This window comes from Camelus ferus, chromosome 9 (genome assembly GCF_009834535.1).
Source record: "Camelus ferus isolate YT-003-E chromosome 9, BCGSAC_Cfer_1.0, whole genome shotgun sequence".
NCBI lineage: Eukaryota > Metazoa > Chordata > Mammalia > Artiodactyla > Camelidae > Camelus > Camelus ferus.
In genome coordinates, this window is record NC_045704.1 from 68,978,923 (window position 1) to 68,998,914 (window position 19,992).

At 40.3% G+C, this 19,992-nt stretch overlaps 1 protein-coding gene across 1 annotated transcript in view; it reads right to left on the bottom strand.

The window, feature by feature from the left end:
- Positions 1–1,023: 1,023 nt before the first annotated feature.
- DPYD (dihydropyrimidine dehydrogenase) overlaps positions 1,024–19,992 on the bottom strand; it is a 720,433-nt gene continuing 701,464 nt past the window's right edge. The window contains exons 22-23 of the mRNA XM_032487157.1: positions 5,292–5,432; positions 1,024–2,462 (exon numbers count right to left, since the gene is read on the bottom strand). Coding sequence (XP_032343048.1) covers positions 2,292–2,462; positions 5,292–5,432 — 312 coding nt within the window. The 3' untranslated portion in view covers positions 1,024–2,291. The remainder of the gene's footprint in view (positions 2,463–5,291; positions 5,433–19,992) is intronic.

A 19,992-nucleotide genomic window follows, 5' to 3' on the forward strand; every position in this document is an offset into this window, starting at 1 on the left:
AACACGCACCAACCAGACTCCTTGGTCAGGCCCTGTGTCTTCACTCGTGTCTGAAGGTCGGAGCCATGAAGACGTGGGGGGGGGGCGGCTGTGGTTTGTGGTGGTCTCTCGCTGGATAGAATCGTGTGATTTTCTTTCTCTGTTCTGAGTCTCTCTGCAAGCCACACATGTGAAACTGAACTACGTTCCCTCGAAACAGCACGGGTCAGATGTGCTCCTCTGGGCAAAGCAGAAAGTGGACAAAGCAGGGAGAAATGTGTGTGAGGAAGGTGCCCGTGTGAAACCGTGGCTTGCCGCGGCTTGACTCGAGGGCCCGGCACAGTTCCCCAAAGTAGTTCAAGAACTAAAGCATCGTGCCTTCTCTTTCCCAAGGGAGAGTGCAAAGGTCAAAAATCACTTTTTTTTCTTTAACCTCTATTAGGGGAATTTCCGCCTGCCAGTCAGCATCTCGAAGAGGACTCGGGCCCCATGAAAAATTCTCACCAGATTGAGGTGTGAGGCCAGGCAACACCACGGCATCCACACGGCCCTGGCAAACTTTTGTGGGCAGCCTGAACTCTCCGCTGAGCTGTTACCAAGTCCAAAAGGTAAAATGTTCCCACCCTGACAAGAGTGAAAAGGGAGTCAGTTTATATGAGTTCTGAATATTTCACAACTGTCTAAGGAATAATATTAAGCGACAGGGACGTTTCCCATGGTGAAGATGTCACGATCAACGGGAGGCTGCCGTTTCCCATTTGTCTCTGCCCGTGGGCCACCGCAGGACACCTGGGCCGTGCCCAGGGAAAGGCGCACTCTGGCAGAGTCGAACTGAGGTCAGTAGGGACGCCTGGGTCAGAGGGACAGCAGGTGAAACGCTGAAATAACTACCCTGTCATTATCCTCTTTAGATCTGAACTAGCTTTATATATATGGTTGGATCTGGCTGGCGTTTACTGCAGAATTAACCCCAAACTGCTCTATCTCAAAATCTATATGGTTGATGTGGGATTGTACTTGCAAAAGAGCCAGCAAAAGACTGTGTTGTTTAAAATGCTTTATAAAATTTTATTTGATATTAATTCAATCATACAGATTTTGTGGTAAAGGTGCATTTCAAAAACTGCAAAATCAAACATTTAATTTTTCTAGATCTTGCATTTGTCATCAAAATATGCGATGGATTGTCACATAGAGATTTACTACTTATGGATTCGTATTAAAATATGCCTCAAAGAGAGATAAATGAATTTATAGAATGCTATTTGCTGATTATGAAAATAGAGAAATACAGAAATATTATTTGGCAATAGCATAAAATATTTATTTCTTTTTTATTCAATTACTTTTGAAATTCCACATAAACACTAAAATAGAGTCATTAAAGCAGTAATTGCACATTTAATATCTATTACCAATACTATATTTTTCATTCTTGAGCAATGAAACATGTCACCCACTGCTGTATAATCTGGGCTTTGTTCAAACACTGATTGCTCTAATCATGAAGGTTACTGTTAGAAGCAGATAGAACAGATCTGTGCACAGCGAAAAAAGAGTGGCTTTAACTAGAGCTTCATCCTATCTTCTCACTTTGTTATGAACATAGTTTAAATATTTAAAGAAGATTGTCATGTTGATTCATTGGTGGAGTCGGGACACCTGTCTCGGGCATGAGCGGTGAATAGCGCAGTGCGGTAGCAATGGGCACTAAACACTCACTTGTAGCCTCCAGCACCAGGAAAGAAGTTATTTCAGTGAAGGGGTCTTTAAAAAGTTTAGCAGACCCTCATTGGTTTTCTTTTCCTGCCACAGTAAGTAATTATTTGACTTTACTTGAGCTTTGTGGAGCTAATAATATTTGCTTAGAGACAGTGTTGAAATTAAATGTAATTTTGAATTATAAAATGTTTCCTTGGACGTGAAATTGTACTTTGTTCTAAAATACTTAATTTCACTTACAATTGGAAATCAAAGACAGGACACAGCATAGGGTAATGTGGAAACCATCACATTGATCGCCACAAAAATGTTAATATTCTTCACAATGGACAACTGATGGTGAACATCCAGTTAACTGCTACACAGTTATTTAACTGCTATGAGAAAAGAACTATGGTATTTTATGACCATTAATTGAATGGTCACTGGCAGTAGAGTTTTTTTTTTTAACTTAGAAATTTATTTAGAAATTATATTTTATTTAGAAATTACGTTTTAATTTAGAAAGAGCTGAGTACAAAGATCACAATTAAAAAGCTCAGCATATGTAGGTGACCTCAAAGTTCACGGCAACTGTTTCACAAATCACCTTAACACACCGGATTCACAGCTAAGGGCAAGCCTCTCTTTGGTTCATAAGGTGTTGTCCTGGAAACCATTTTGATGCAGTCGATAATAGGGCAGACGGAGAGACACAGGGTACAGCCTGTACAAGCGTCAGTAATGGTGGGCAGGTGGGTTTCGGGATCAAACTCTATAGCCTGCAAACAGAAATAAAGAGCATTGCTGTCACTGCCCACAGAGGTCAAGAATGCCCCCATTTTAGCATCGGCGTTTTTGTCCACTGCAGGAGAGCTGCGCTTGCAGGCGGCAACGCCCAGCGCTATGGTGCAACTATAGCAACGGCTGAGCTGCTGGAGAGGAGGGGGAGAAAAAGAGGAAGAAAAGAAATCCTTTTAAATTAGAAACACAATGTTTAAAATTCCTTAGAGGTATTCTTCTTGCTTGGTGAGAGGGAAATATTTCATAACATAGTAACTCTCTAGGTGCTTGTGTTCTGAGCACAGCGTGGGTCCCTGCAGCTCTGTCACCGCCCGGTGGGTGTCGGCCACCTGAGGATGGCAGGGCGTGTTCACACCTTTCCCTCCTCACATGCCTGGTTCCGGACTGTGGGAAGGTGCCATTGTGGCATGGGATAATGAATGCACTTGTCTGGATTTCCAATCTTGCGTGTAGTGTTTAGAACGAGGCAGTAGAAAACATAAATTAGCTCAAGAGCCAGCTTTCAGGTTTGAGAATTTCGATGTCGATTCTAGGCATTGTCCCACCACAGAGGGTTAAAAGCACTGAGAGCCGGGGGAGCCGGCACCCCTGGCTCCCAGTCCTGGCTGACATTCCTCAGCTCAGAGAACCAGGATATGGCTTCCAGCTCTAAAACTGCTCAGGATTTCGAGAAATTCAATAACATACTCCTTTCTCCCTCCCTCCCTCTCCTCTTTCCCTCCTTCCTTCCTTTCTTTAAACGTGAAGCAATCTATTCTATGCAGTTAAAATACTTAGTGTGAAATTTACAATTGAGATTTTTATTCAAGTAATGATGATTATTTGCCTGTTAAAGAGAAACATTTCAACTGTAGAAACAACATGCAAGAATTTCCACCTCGGGGGAACTTCAGGGCAGCCGTGTGGAGGCAGAGGGGACTCAGGGACTCCTGTGGTGGTCTCGCAGAGCAAGTCAATATTTTTACTCAGACTGTTTGCTGATTTGGAAGGCTCAGCTTGGGGGCTGAGAAAAATTATGAGAGACATCAAGCCCCTACTCTGCCCCAGGTACTCCTTGAGACCAGATCTGCAAATCTTTCATTTTCAAATAATTACTGAATTCTGATTTTTTTCCTGTGTTATATACATGTTAAAATCCAATTCAATATTTTTGTTATCTAAAAATTTCCCTCCCCCAAATGAAGTTACTTGTAACTATATTTATTTTCTCTTATGCACATGAAAATAAAAACAGTCTCATTAGAGTAAATTATGTCAGACTGCTTAATATTTTTTAAAAATTATGATCTTTAAGGAAGCAACCATATATCTGCACAAGAGCTGTAGTTATGACAAACCATAAGAAAATCTGTCCACACAAATTGTTGCTATGTTTGGTAAAACAGCATCTCAGATGGCTGTCCAAATGAGTAAAATCTACTTTTCTTTCTTATGAATCCTTTTATAAATAAAAATTCAAGAAGCAATTGATGAAAATAAAATAATGTCTTAGAAATCTTTGAAAGTTTGCAAATATATAAAACTTTACATTTAGTTGAAGATTTTGATTTTCTATTTTGTATCTTTTTGAGGTAGAAGAGTCAAAGGAGGACTTTTAAATTATCTTAAAATGCATAATTGTGATCTTTTTTTTTTTTTTACTCATTCATAACATTTTTTTGCTTAAGTTGTACTAAGGCTAGAATTCCAGGATGGGAGTCATAACCTCTCAGACTTAAGATGTTAGGACCCTGAGGCTGTGATTTTACTGACAAAACTTCCTGACTTACCTCTGATTGGTTGATTAGAGGAAAGATGAAGTGCAAGTGAACGTGATATGATTAGCATGTTCTAAATAACTGTTAGAGATACTTTTCAGCTAGAAAAAAAGTGATACACCTGGTAAAAATTTTGGTATAGAACTAGTGATAAAATAAGGAGGAAGATAATTTTAAAAATTAACATTATGTCTGTCATATCTCTATGAGGCGGTCAGAAGAATAGGTAAAATCTTACACACAACATGGGACCTTCCTCCACACTGACTGAGGTAGACGACCTTCAAGTTTTTAAAATGAGCTGGTTTATCAATCTTGAAAATTCATTCATCAACTTAAAAGGATCGTGTTTTGCTTTATTATACTTCTTCATAGCTTGAAAAGTTTAATGAAAATAATACTATTCTGTAGTTTTTAGCCTAAACACAGCTGAAGGCCTATTTTTGCTTTATCGTCCCATGGGCGACTCCCAGCTGAAGGGTGAGGAACTGGGAAGAAGACTGTGGTTCACTGAGTGTGGAAGGAATACAACTTGCTGGCTTTTCCAGCTACAGGGGGGTTTCTGGTCCCAACCTGCACAACGAGTTGGTAGGAAAGTGCTTTTTCTTTCTAACTGTAATTAAAGCTCAATCGATACTGAATGGAGAATTCTCTTCTGGTAGAAGGAAGCAGGTCCTTCCAGAGGAGTGGCAGTCACGGTCGTTCCTTTCCACTTCCCTCCGCATTAAAGCGTGAAGCTTCCTAATGTCCATAATTGTGTGAATTCCTCTTTCTGTTTGAATTTTTCCTTCCAATTTTATGGGTGATGAAATGATATTAAAACAATACTGTGCACTGAATAGCGGCATAGTTAGTACAAGTTATGGCTTCCTTAAAAAAAAAAAAATCCCTACACTGTGACGGTGAGAAGACAGAGAGAGATGTCACGGCTGAGAAGCAATATTTGGCACGACTGGTCTGAATCCCACATTTAGTGACAGAAGATGCTTCCTGCTGCAAAAGCCGGAAGAAGTAACCCTCACAGCATCCTCATTGCAGCAGAATGCTTACCTGGTAGCCAGAGTCGTTACAGGTCATGTAGCATTTACCACAGTTGATACACATTTCTTCATCGATCACAGCCACAACTTGCTCTGTGTTGCTCAGTTCACCAAATGTTCCGAGGTACCGCAGAGCGTTTCCAATTACATCCTGAAAGATAAGCACTGAATTACTTACAGTGTTCATTTTAAAACACTACCAGGCGATCGTTAATATTAGTCCACACGCCCCTGTTTTTATAGAAGTTCTTATTATATAACTTACGAGGCTTTGGATATTACAATTCTCATAGATACACTATTCATAATTGTAGCTTAAATACTTGTCTTCTGAAAGATGGCCTCTCTCTATATATATATCTAGCTCAGAAACATGAGACCTAATTAATCGCATTCAGTAGGTTTTCTACAAATGATCTAAATCAGTGTTTCTGTGGACAGAAGAAATGACACCTTTTCAGTGGTTGTGGCTTACTTCTTTTCAATTTTGGACTTTGATCCAAAAGTAATGAAAAGTGACAAAGGGTGATACACTGATACCAGAAAACTTCAGATTGCTAGGAATGAGGGGAATACAAATGTGAATGTGATGCGTTCAGAGCACTGCATCTGGATTCTGGATTTTCATTTAGGAAGGTGCTTTGATGGCATACCCACCTGCCATGTCTTGAAGAGTATATTTCTTTAGTTAAAAATTCTAATCCATGTTAATTAATTAGATTAACCTAATAGCTAAATAAGAGGGTCTTTTACTATTAAAGGACTAGAACTTTCTTCATTGACGACTGAGGATTTTTCATGCCGTTACACATTGCTTTGTTCTTCATACTAATTGGAAGCGTGCTTAATATGTGAAGCACAGGAGATGTTTCATCAACACTGTTTCATAAAACAAAACAGAAGAATGTAACAATGTTTGTCAAATTAATATGCTGTCAAGATTTTCTGCTTCTGTTTTTAACTTTTAACAAGACAATCTTTTGTTTGAATTCAAGGTCCATGTTCAAGGTTTGACTCCTATTTAAAACCCTCTTCCTGTAATCTCTTTGGTATTTTATTTGCTGCTCTTCCTTCTATGACCTTGGTTACCCTTTTTTACTTTTTTTCCTCCTCTTTCAGCTGTAAATGACAATGTGCTCATGACTTTGAGCTTTCAAACTGAAACGATGTTTACATTATTATATACAGTTCATTTGTGTATCTCTCAAGGAATAAGATGATAGAAAAGTTACTGTTTTTACTACTTTCTTGTCAGTGTGTTGAAGGTATAATTTCGATTCTACTGCAGTCTGTTTGTAGGGGAGCCCTTGATGTCCAAGTCACTATCTCCATGGTGAATTTCTCTCACAAACTCAAGATCTACATTTATCAGCTGCATAACGAATATTGTCATTAGAATTTGGCACTTCAAATTCCCCACTCACTGAACTTTTCAACAAAACCACAGAGCTGGATCTTCCATCTGATTTCCTCAGTTTTATCAACAGTTAGGATTTTTTTCAATCCCTGAGGCTTGAAATGTCAGAGTTGTATTTCACTCCAGCTTCTCCTTATTCCAGTATCTCATTTGTTACCAAGTCTTGCGATTTCTGGATGTGCAGTGTCTTTTGGATCCTCTTTCCATGTCTACTTCAGCTTTTAACCATCACTAATTAACTTCCCATGACTTCCAGTGGAGTTGCCAGGGTCTACATGCTAAGTCTCACCCTCATACTCTCCCCTTTCCACTCGACCTTGTGCAGCGTTGTCATCTGAACGCTGCACAGCACAGACTAAGTTTCTCACTACCTTACTCAAAAATCTGTTGAACTAAATACAGTTTCCCATTTAAGCCCAGCATTTCAGGCTTTCTACCAACACGTCTTTTTTGGTCTTATTTCTCACTTCCAAACACCATACACTTCAGCTACACTGGACACATGCCCCACACTGAACACACTTGTCAGTCAATTCCTCTGGCTCTTAATTATATCTCGAGCCCTCTGTCCAGAATACCCTTCCTTCCCCACTCCACTTTGAAAAATTTTGTCCATCCTTCAAAGACAGCTCACACGCCCTACGTCATGAAGATTTCCTCAAAGCTTCCCTCTGCTTTCCTAACCAATTGAAGACGTGGTCTCTCTTTTCCTTTTCTCCTTCTTCCTTCATCTCCTGCCTTTTTTACTTGTCCCACTCTCCCGTCCCCATTTTCTCTTCTCCCCTCTCCCCCGCCCCTCCCCGCTAACGGCCTGTCGTATTTTATCTATTATATGGAACTCATGATTACAGATAACTTTGAGTTCTAACTATGTGTCAGGCTAGTGCTGTACTTTCTAAGCATTTTCTCATTTAAATCCTACATGTTTTATAGACGATGAGGTGACTGACGCTCAAGGAATAAAATTAAAATACATGATTCAGACCAGTGCTGCTTAACTTCAGATCCTATGATCACAACCACTCGGCTATGCTGACTCATCCATTATTTCTTCAGCAAATTCTCCTTCCTGTTATAGACATTTTCTATATTTAGCTTCTTCTATGCAGTCTGTTGGCAGGCTTTATTCATCTTTGTGTCTCGTGTGGTGTATCTCACTCCCGCAGATCACTGAAATGTAACGGGCACTCAAATATTTGTTAAAATAAATAGATCTCTCATTTCTCTATATACTAAATATACGGCATAATATTAGGCACCTAGTTTTAGGGGCTAATAATTACTTGTTGATTTATTGAATATTTTTATCACAAAAAGATCTGAGCACTTCTTTAAATACAAAAAATCATAGTCAAAGTATCCGGATAGGTTTAATATTTTCTGATAATATTTTTAGACAGTAAATGCATGCGTTCCCTCTCTGGCTTTAATGACTATTTATATGTGACAGAAAATAATTTTTTTTCCATGCAGCATAAAGCCACCTATAAAAGGAGGTGGATCAGAAAAAAAAACCAGAAAGTAATTTTTTCAGTCTAGTAAACAAATCAGTCAAAACAGTTGTTTCATTGAATTAGATCCCAGCTTGACCGGAATCATCGGCAAATATTCAAAAGAGATTAAACAGAGAACTCCCTAGATGATCATCAAGCTTATATGTCTTATTCAAAAGAAACAATGTGTATTTCTAAGAGATTTATTGTAGGAAGCAGATTCACATTCTGTGTATATTGAATATGCCTTTTGCTCTATATCGGAGATTTGCTGTTGTCATTTATTAAAACATCATTGTTTAATGTGAAACTAAATAAAACAAAGTCCTTGGAGCCTCTAAAATCTATTAACACATGGCATTAAGGAGTCATTCCTCATTCATCATAGTTCTTAAGAAAATTATGTTTTTTTAAACTGGAGGAAGATAAAAGAATGACAACTATTTTAAATTATTTTGGAAAGAGTATCAAAGAAAATGAATTATTCTACGTGGCTGAAAATGTGTATGTTTGTTGAAAACTCAAAGCTTCCAGGTAGTACTGCCGACTTATGAATACCCTTGTGGACACGTTCTGGAATTTGGAGTTTGTTGAAAGATGCGTATAATCAGTAAAGCACAAATGGCTAGTCTAGCCCCTGTTGGACACACATCTGTGGAGATTAGGGAACCCACATTCATTATTCCAAGCAGAGTGTAGATATACAAAGGTCGGGCAATCTGCCACAGTCATTCCTGATCAGTGGGGAAGTTTATGTGCGAATGTGTATGTGGGAAAAGTGATCCTAAATTCTTCAAAGTATAGATGATACATTTGATTTAAATACAAGTGTTCCCGAAATTAGTAGTAGGAAAAGTACAGATTCCAGAATCATATCTTTGTCAATCAATTATTTGTTTGGAATAATCAAAAGTATTTTTTTAAAAAACTAGATCAGTCAATATTTCTGTTTGATATAAAATTTAGAATCAAAGGGTGAGGAACTAGAGGCCCCCAATCCACTCCCTGCTGTATCATATTTCATGTATCATATCGAGTGTGATATACAAATATAATGTATTGTTAGTTTTGGCCAATTATTTTTTAAAGACAATGGAAGTACTTTCAAGTTGTGACTGTTATCTGGTATGTTAACTGTTCTTCTTGGCTTTAAGTCATCTACACATCTGATTAGCTCACTATCTACACACTGATACCAGCAAAAAAGTGTCATTCAAAGGCCAGGACCAAGGACAGTGTGCCGTGGGCAATCACTGTGACTTCTGTCAGAAACAGATCCAGTATTTACAGTATTTGGGCATAGCTGTTTAATCACTTTACCATTTTCTTATCTGTACCATTACCAGTGTCACAGGTTCTTATCTTTTACACCAAGTTCACTGCTTGCCTCATAAACCTATCATAACACGAAATGAAATAATCTGGTTTGTTCTCACTGAATTTATGCTGACGCTTAATTTCTCCCTTTACCAATGCTCTCAAGTCAGAAGTTTAATGATCTTTAATGAAGCTTTCTGATCTACTTCTATCTTTTCCCCACTCCCCATGTCACACTCACCTTTTCCTTTCCTAAAGAACCCAGAGCAACCCTTATTTTTTTGCAATGTGATACAGCAAAATCATGCAAAAATACCTTCAAAAATATAGCATGCAACTTACTTTTGATATCTTATATAATGTTCTCCACTAGGAGACAGGGAAGGGGATGGTACCATTAGAAAAGGAAGTCTTAGGTTTAAATTCAGTGAACTCTGGTAACTGAGGACTCACTGTGAATATGCTGAGTTGGGAGCTCAGAGACAGAGCATAATTCAGGAAATAAAGTAGTAGACTGGTGGAGAGGGTGAGAGAAGCAAGCAAAATGCGCAGAACATCTAAACAAGCAACTCTCCAATGAAGACATACAAATGGCCAATAAGCACATGAAAAAACACTCAATATTGCTAAATATCAGAGAAATGCAAATTCAAACTACAATGAGGTATCATCTCATACCAGTCAGAATGGCCATCAATCATTCAAAGGTCCACAAACGATCAATTCCAGAGAGGGTATGGAGAAAAGGGAACCCTCCTACACTGCTAGTGGGTATGTAGTTTGGTGCAGCCATTATGTAAAACAGTATGTAAATTCCTCATAAAACTAAAAATAGACTTACCATATGATGCAGTAATCCCATTCTTAGGCATGTATCCAGAGGGAACCTTAATTCAAAAAGATACCTGCACCCCAGTGTTCATAGCAGCACTATTGACAATAGCCAAGACATGGAAACAACCTAAATGTCCATCGACAGATGACTGGATAAGGAAGCTGTGGTGTATTTATACAATGGAATACTACTCAGCCTTAAAAAATAATAAAATAATGCTATTTGCAGCAACATGGATGGACCTGGAGAATGTCATTCTAAGTGAAGTAAGCCAGAAAGAGAAAGAAAAATACCATATGATATCACTTATATATGAAATCTAAAAAAAAAAAAAGACAAACAAACTTATTTACAAAACAGAAACAGACTCATAGACATAGAAAACAAACTTACAGTAACCAGGTGGGAAAGCGGGTGGGAAGGGATAAATTGGGAGTTCAAGATTTGTGGATACAAACTACCCTATATGAAATAGATAAACAAGTTTCTACTGTATAGCACAGGGAAATATATTCAATATCTTGTAGTAACTTATGGTGAAAAAGAATATGAAAATGAATATATGAATGTTCATGTATGACTGAAGCATTAAGCTGTGCACCAGAAATTGACAGAACATTTGTAAACTGACTATACTTCCATAAATATATATATATACAAAAAAGGAGAGAGAGATTGGATAGAAGCAAGGGAAGGTCTGGGAGTGAAGTGGGTGGGAGAGGGTGGAATGGGAAGGACCTTACTGCTCAGAGAAGCAGATGGGGGATGTCTGGGTGTGGCCAAGGTTGGTTCAGTACAGACCTGTGACCCTGATCACTGTATTCTTTTTCACACGAGGTGGCTCAGGCTTTAAAAGCAGCAACTTCTTGTCAGACACTTAGCATGTAAATTCATCTAATGAAGCTAAATGTAACGTGCTTTTACTATCACCTTACCTTTCTTGGGCTTCGCCTCTCAAATGCGTTCTCCCTATCCATTTCAGTTCTAAGAGCGTTCTCTACGGGGGTGCTAGAAAGACAACAAGCGCTGAGCAGCTCTAACTGTAAGTTAACAGTATACCATCTGCTCTAAGCAGTGGGTGCATTTTCTTTTTTGTTTTTCTTTTCTTACTTTTTTGTTTTTACTTTTAATAGACAAAATACATTTCCATTTTTCCTAATATTTTTCTTTTTCCACATTCAGATAATTTGAGGCTTTGGTACTTCTGAACATTTTTTAATTCTTGATGCCACTCTTTTTTGCTCATTATTGGTAATATGATCTCTATTTTCTCAAATGACCTTTGAATGCTGAGTTATCTAAATGCTTGACCTTTTCTTGCTCCTTGGGAAAGCTCTCATCTTCTTGATCCGTGTTTAGGTTTGAGTCTCCGACTATGGGGCTGTTTACTATTGTTCCTGAACTTCTGTAAGTAGATTTGCGAAAGCTGGTGTGCTCGCACAGCCAAGCTCAGGCCCCTTCTCTGTGGCCTAATGAGCTCTAAGATGATACGGGATGGTTCCTTTTCTCTGCGATTCTGTTAGCTGCCATTTGTCCCCAAACAGATTTTCATAAGGAGCCAGAAAAAAGCCAACGCAGTGAATCCCTCAGTGCTGCTCTCTCTTTTGTGAGATTTAATTTCCAACAAGGCAATTTGACAATTTTCCCGATGTTTTGCCTTTAGTGGAGTGGGATTTTGATCTGAGGTCTGTAAAGGCTTCCATCCTGCTCTGTCTTGCCCGTCCATATTCACCATCTGGTTACGAGGTCTCTGATGTAGTCCCAGGATAGCATTTCTGCTTCTCTTTCATTCCTCTCTCCTGCAGCTGCCTCCTCCAGGCTTCACCTTCAGGTTTGCGGTTTTCCACGCATGTGTGTATCTTTCTGACATGCTGCCCCTCCCCCAGCCCTTCGATTAGACCTATTTATTTCAAACAAGATACACCGTCATATTCCAGTCAGAAATCACATATCAAAACATCCCTATACAACTTAGGAGACCTTTTTTTTTTTTTTTACTAAGTTCTGTTCATGTTTTTTAAACTTCAGTTTGAGAATCTTTCATCTGCCGTTTATTGGTACATAGACAACTGGGAATGTTAACGCCCCCAGCCTGTTTCTCTGGTATCTTTTGAAAATTGCTAGGAAAGTCTTCCACTATTTTTCTTTCTCTGCCATCCCTTTTTAGGCTCCATGGTATCTAATATGGCCTTACAGTTTTATCTGAGAACTCTTCTCCTCCCGCTTACAACTCAATTGAAATAATAAACCACTCGATCAGGCTGACTGGTCTCCTGCCAACACGGTCTTGCCAGTCTTATGAGATGCAGTCTATCTCTTACTGGAAGCAGCAGGAAGAAGAGATGAAAACATCACTAGTGCCCCTAAACCATTCATTTTTCTACCCAGAAATTCAAAGACGTTAGAGATACATTCCTGGCCTCTATAAAGAGAATGAGAATTCATTCTCATATATATCAACAGAAGTGAGAAGCAGTCGGGGAGCTTGGTAAGTCTTGGCAGGCTCTCAAACCTCTGTTACATGCTGCCTGGGTGTACGGCACGTTTCTCATCTAGCAGGGCCAGTGTGCACACTGTCACTTCAGTTCTCCTCAGCCCAGAGATAAAACTGCCCCCCCTCCCCGCCTGGTTTCTTTTCTCCAGCACAGGTGACGCTGCAGAAGGCGTCAGGAGCTTCTGTGGAAGGATTCCTTTATGTCCACGGCAGGACCCTGGTCTCTTCTTCTCACTTTATCTCATCCTTTCCCTCTCGCCTTCCAGCACTAATTTTGATTACCCTCCTCTTCCTCACAATCCTTGTTAATTTCTTTCACACAATCGACGCCCCCATAATATGGCAAGTACGCATGGTGAATGCTGTGTAATTGTGAAATGAAAATCAAGATGTGGGGTTGACAGAGAGGAAATGGGCTGGATGCCAGGCTGATGCCGGGGCCCCGACCGCGGTGTAGGAGCCGGGGCTGCCAAGACCATTGTTTTAGCCTCCAAGGAGGCAAGGAAAAGCTGGAGAGCCTGCGGGCCCTATTGGTTAGCAGAGGCTTCCCGTCCTCGGGGACCCCCTAGTCACGGTGTAACCCTGGGAATAACCGTGCTTGAGGCTCTATCTGAAATTCTTAGCAGTTTAATCAGTGCATCCCCTGCCCCACTTCACATCATGTTAAGATGGATCAAGAAAACTGGATTGTTTTCCTCATTATTTTCTCTCAGTTTGGTCCTTTCTATGAAATCTTACTGAACAAAAGAATGAATTTGCCACTCCGATGCTAGTATCTGGTTGACCCAGGGACTGTGTATTGGATTTAAAGTCCCATGGTTACAAAACTGTTCCATGTATGAACAATATGCTTGGCAAACATACTGGTGTGCTTGAAATGCCACTTTCTTCTTCTCCTTCTTCTTTTCCTTTCCATGAGAGACAGCAGGAGACAGTGATTAAGGGCCCAAGACCTAGAGCCAGATTTTGGAATCAAATCTGGGTTTTGATGTCTTCCTAGCTGTGTGACCTTGGGCAAGTTATGCAACCTATCTGTTTATGAATTACTTAATAAGTAAAATAGGGACAATGTGGGTACCCAACAGTGCAATAGTGAGGATCAAATGAGTTAATTCACAAGTATGCAGAACAGTGCCTGAAACCTCATAAGTACTCAATAAATATTAGCTTTTATTATTAATTCTCTGCTTAATTAACACTAATTTATTAAACTCCATGTTAAATATCACCATCTCTGTGAAGCTTTCCACAATTACCCGAGGCAGAACTAATCCCATTCACTCCTCTGTGTTCCCAGAGCATTTTGTACATATTTGATTGAACTGTAAATAATTTTTAACATGTGTCTTTCTCCCTTGCTATGAGCTCCATAAGGATGGATATCTTTCTTTTTAAAATTCATGCAGTATTCTCAGTTTCTAGCACCATTCCTGGATGGAGGTGAGTACATCATCAAAATATGTCAGCACTACAGCTCCACCCGGATCGGGAGAACCCCTGTGCCTTGGACCACCCCTGGTACGTCTCTGGACAGTGGCCCGGTCCTTAGTGCACTGCTGGTCACATAGCAAATACTCAATAAATACCTACTGATTGACTGATATTGAAACTACCTACCTCTGAAGCAGCAGACCATTAAATCTTATCTGAGGCATTTGAAAGGGAAAAAGAACAAATGGCGAGATCTACGGAGCATGGCTTGCTTAGAAATAATATTGCCACACTCATAACCAGGGAAGATGGGGGTAGATTAGAAACTTGAATGCATGACTGAAAAACTTGTTCAGACAAGAGGGGCGTAGTCAACTTTGTGGGGCCCTGGGGCCCTTTTCTACCGCAGATGGGAATTACACACTGTGCTAGCTGAGCGGATAAACAAAGCGGTGTCGTGGAATTTAAACTGTTCAACAGAGGAATCTATGGAGGCCAGGCGAGAGGAGGGAAGAAACAGAAAATAGATGGGTGGGCAGAGAAAATATTAAGCATGAGAACAGGTAACCCAGGGCCTCTAGGAAAAAGGGAAGAAGGAAAAATGGTCTGTCAAGAACAGAAGAAACACTGTGGGGAAAATACAAAAGTAATGCCGGAGCAGCAGAGGGGAGTGCGGACCGCGCGGAGGAGGCGCGGGAGGGTAAGACACCACCAGCGCGGGAAGCGACGTGCACGTCGGATTCCCGGGCAGGGGGACAGTGGCCCTTGAGGGGAACGTGGCTGTTAGTTTGAGTGGGGACCGGACCACCGCAGGCCGTGGCCTCCAGATGGAGTCCGGAGTAATGGGCCAAGGGGCAGGGGGCTCGTGTGAACATGGCGGTAACCGTGGCCCCTTACGTGGGACTCGAACTCCGCTTTGTGCAGTGCTCGCACGCACCTCACGTCACTGCGAACAGCGGAGCTGAGGCTTTCTGACATCACCCAGTGTTTATCTCTGTCCCGCCAACCGCTCACTAGGTCCTTACAGCAGCCTTCCAGCCAGGCTCCCCGCTTCTCTCCTGTACCAGCACCACAGCCAGGAGGGTCCTTTGAAAACCTTCTTCAGATCATGTCATTCTTCATTTTCAGAAGCCTCGGTGGTTTCCTGCCAAGGACTTCCCTACTCCGGGGTCTCTGCACCCCCCGTTCCTTCTGAATGGAATGCTCTCCCCCCAGATGGAACTGATCGTCAGTTTAGTTTTGAGTATGCTGGTCCTTAGGCACCTTGTTTGCGTGGTCTCTTGATCACTCTCTCACTCTTCAAGGTGTTTACTCCTGTGCCGTTTAAGCAGGCAGACATCCCCTGCCCAACCTCTCGGCCAATCCCTTCTCTCCTACCCCTGCCGTATCTTCCCCGGGGCCCTGGGACCATCTGACACAGTATGCATTCACTCGTCCATTTGCTTATTGTCTGTCCTCCTGACTGAAACGTCGGTGCCGGAGAGCGGGGCTTTTGTTCTGTTCACTATGAATGCCGCGACTTCAGCAGCGCTGGGACGTAGAGAGTGCATGAAGAACTGTGGGACGATGGGTGAATGGTGAAATGGGGATGTGCTGGAATAGGGCACGTATTGCTAGCTGGAGGTTGGACTCTCAGTGGTTACGTGTGAAAGAATGAGACAATACCCCGACGTCACTGCTAACGTGAGCGGTGCTTTCTGATCTGTGGGCCACGTCCTCATTTTGTTTTTTTCCTCCACATCATCTTTTCCTTCTGATTACTCTCTTTGATTACTTGTTCCTATTTGCTACCTCAGAACTTCCTACTCCCTCATAGGATATTAGGTTAAGTAAGAAAAAAAAAATTTAGTTGAAGCTTCTGTCCTGTGCCTGACACCCAGTAGGCAGTCAACATGTCAGTTCTTTCTGTACCTCCTCCAGCACAAGCCCATAATTAGCTTGAGTTCATTAACTTCAACATGCTCAAATCTAAAGTTTTCATCCCATATCAGAAAAACAGAAAGAACATCAACCCTAAAAACACTAAGAACAAAACCCTGATTCATTATCTTTTGTTTTTCTTTATCTCAGTTAGTGGGACTGTCAGCATCTAATCATCTCAGTCTCCTTATTTTCAACTCCTTACTGCCCCTTCTCCCCCAGTATGTAAGGAGAGTCACTAAATTTTAGAGGAAGAATCGATGAGACTTCATCAATTTCATCTCTGCCTCTGTTTCCATAACGATGGCCACTCACCAAACCCAGGACCACGTGACGGAACGCAGGGAACGTTCCTTTCCCCCACACTCTTCTAGTCACTACCCAGGGCTCCTCTGATGCCACGTCCTCAGAGAGGCCTTCCTCGTCGCCTTTGATCTCAGTCAGGTATTGCAATGAAAGAGATGCCACACATTCTGTATTTTTCCCTTGTAGTTTGTATTACAAATATAATTGTAGATCATTTGTGCAATTCTTTGTTTAATGCCTGTTTCTTTCTCTGTTCTGTATGCTTCATGAAGACAGAGGCTGTGTCTGGTTTATTTATTGTATTGTAGGTGCTCAATGCCTAGCATATTGCTTACCTCAAGGTAGGTATGCGGTAAAGATTTCCTGGAAAAGTACACGGAATTCTTCAACACTTCCAACTTGGTTGGCCTCCAGCGCTTTCTGTGTTCCTACTTACCTTCTTGACTTCATTTTATCGGACATAATGGAAGTGGGGAGCCACCCTAACCTGTGGTCTCCTTCCAGCTGTCCACTCCTGACATAATAACTAAGAGTGGGTAACACTTATTTAGGATATATTTGGCGCAGGCTAAAAGCACTTCCCACATTACGTAATTTATAACCCCATGAGGCAGACTCTTAATGTCACCTCTGTCTAGCAGGTTAGCTAACTGAGGCAAGTTCATGCAGCTGCTACATGGCAGTACGCTAATTTGAACAGCGTGACAGAGTAGTTCCAGGCTTCAATCAGAAATTTAATCTGCTAAAATCTTACAAACTTTGCTATGTATTTCAATGAAGGAAACAGCTCCTTAAGACTTCCTAGTGGTTACTTTCTTCAAACACAGCTACTTACTAAAATGACACAGGTAATTCCAAATTCAGTTTCATTAAAAACACATGGCATTGCAGTGGGTAGAAAATCGTAAGATTTATCGCTGTTTTATCCAAGATGACGTTGTATTGTCTGGACTCCATTCCTTCCCTACTTGCCAAGCATACGGCTTCCGCAATCCTGCCCTTTCAGGTAGGTTAGCTCGTCCCTCCCAGCAGATGATCACAGGCAAGCCTAGACTGTCCTGGCAAAAGCAAACTGACATTTCCCTCGACTGCATTTCTTCTTATCACTTTCCCTCTGATCTTTCTCAGGTTCAGGAAGGAGAATTCCATATGCCTTGTCTCTACTCTGGAAACCTTTATTCATTCTTCAATTTACCACCTCCTGGTTCTATTTCTCACAATCCATTGCAGCCGCTGAGGCCAAGATAAACTAAAATATGAAGGTCTGAGGGTTATGCTAAGGAGTTTACTTTGGACCATGGTTAAGATGTGGGAATTTTAAGCAAAAGGTAAAATAATCAGATTTGCGTGTTTAAAAAGAATACTTTATATAGTTAAAGGATACATTGCATAGGAATGAGAAAAGAAGGCGGGAGGCTAGTTTGCAGAATATTTCAGAGTTCCAGGAAAGAATGTCTAAAGGACTGCACTGAGGCCCCTGCAGTAGAGAGGGGCAGAAGAGGAAGGAGACACAAGAGAGAAGAATGGTGGACACGGGTGAAGGTCTCATGATCCCAGTCATGAATGGGATAAGTCACAGGATGGAATTTGGGCTGAAGTTCATGTTTCTGGCTTAGGTAAGAGGGTGGATAGAGTGCTGTCCTTTGAGACACAAGACTCAGGAGGAGAATCAGGATGGGGAAGAACGATCGTCAGTTTTATTTTAAGTATATGGCCCTGTTTGCATGGTCTCCTCCAGGTGGAAGTGTCCAGAAGAGAGCGAGTGACACAGGTCTGATGCATAAAAAGAGGTAGGGATGGAGAAGAGTTGAGTCAAGGTGTGGGAACAGTTTAGATGAATCATAAAGGGAGATGATAGAGAAAGAAACAGAGGTGAGTTCGGCGCTGTCGTCTTCATGTTCTCGCTCCATCCTCTTCCGCTGTGCCCCAGCCTGCACCTTCTTCTGTCATGTAAAGCTACAGCCTTCTGCCTGAACTCATCAGTTTTCTCCTCAAGGGCCGCCCTCCCTTGCCTTTTCCATCTGGTTAGTATCAAGAAGAAAAGGAAATTATTTTGAACATATTTCAAAGGAAAGACTCAGCATTGTAGTAAAAAGAAACACTTCTGTTTTCACAGAAATGTTAAAGAACTACTGGGTCTTGGTTTAAAGTAAGGTGTTTATAGCCAAGAATTTTGGATTTTGCTGGAAGTTTTTATTTGTAAAGCTTTTTTTTTAAAACTCTTTCTAATTAGACAATGATTTACTTAAGGCACAATACTTTTAATAGAAATTGGCTGTCCTTATTAGAACTTTGTCTAATCCATTTCTGATTCACCCTTGGAAAGTTTTAGCAAATATTGAGATGTTGAAAATTTAAATGTAAAGTAAGTCATGCATCTTATGGTAGAAAAAAGCTAAACTAAGCAGATAAGAAATGGAGAAATCACAAAATTAACTTTTGCCAAATATGATTTTGTAAAATTAAACCTACTGTATGTATATGTAAAAACATCATCATGCAAATTATGAGACAAATGGCAATATATAAAAAGTTTATAAAAAATCTATAAAACAAAGACAAATACCACAACAGAAAGTTGGTCAAAAGAAATAAGCAGCAAATTCACAAAAGAAGGAATTGGTAAATATATATATTATGTATTATATATATCATGCCAGTCTCACTACCATTTAGACACTGGAAATGAAAGAAAAAATAAAATACCTTTTTGACTATTATATTAGCTAAAATTAAAAATAAATTCACTGCCGATGGGTGTCTAAGAAAATTTTTGACAGAATGTAAATTTGCACATTTTTTCCTGGAGAACAATTGGGCAATATGGATCAAAAGCCCTAAAATGTCACCTGCAACTTCTCTTGGGAAAGCAGTAAGAGATCTACACAAAGACTTTTGTATGATGATAACACCATTATTTTTAAAAAAAAAATTCTGAAATAACCTAAAGATTTAACAATAGATTAATCTCTGAAAGTTAATAAGTTCATATTATGAGAGTGTGCTACATAGTAAGTCTTGTTGTTTATCTACTTTATATATGCTAGTGTGTATATGTTAATCCCTAACTCCTAATTTATCTCTCCCCCACCCCTGCTTTCCCCTTTGGTAATCATAAGTTTGTTTTCTATGTCTGTAAGTCTATTTCTGTTTTGTAGTAAAGTTCATTTTTATCATTTTTTTAGATTCCATGTATAAGTGATATATGACACTTGCCTTTGTCTGACTTACTTCCCTTAATCTGATAATCTCTAGGGCCACCCATGTTGCTGCAAATGGCGTTATTCCATTCTTTTTATGGCTGAACAATATTCCATTGTATAAGTGTGTGTGTGTGTGTGTGTGTGTGTGTGTGTGTGTGTGTATAAAAATGTCTACTTAGGTCTTCTGCCAATTTTTTAATTGAATTGTTTGTTTTTTAGTTATTGAGTAATATGAGCTGTTTTTATATTATGGAAATTAAGCCCCTGTCAGTTGCATCATTTGCAAATATTTTCT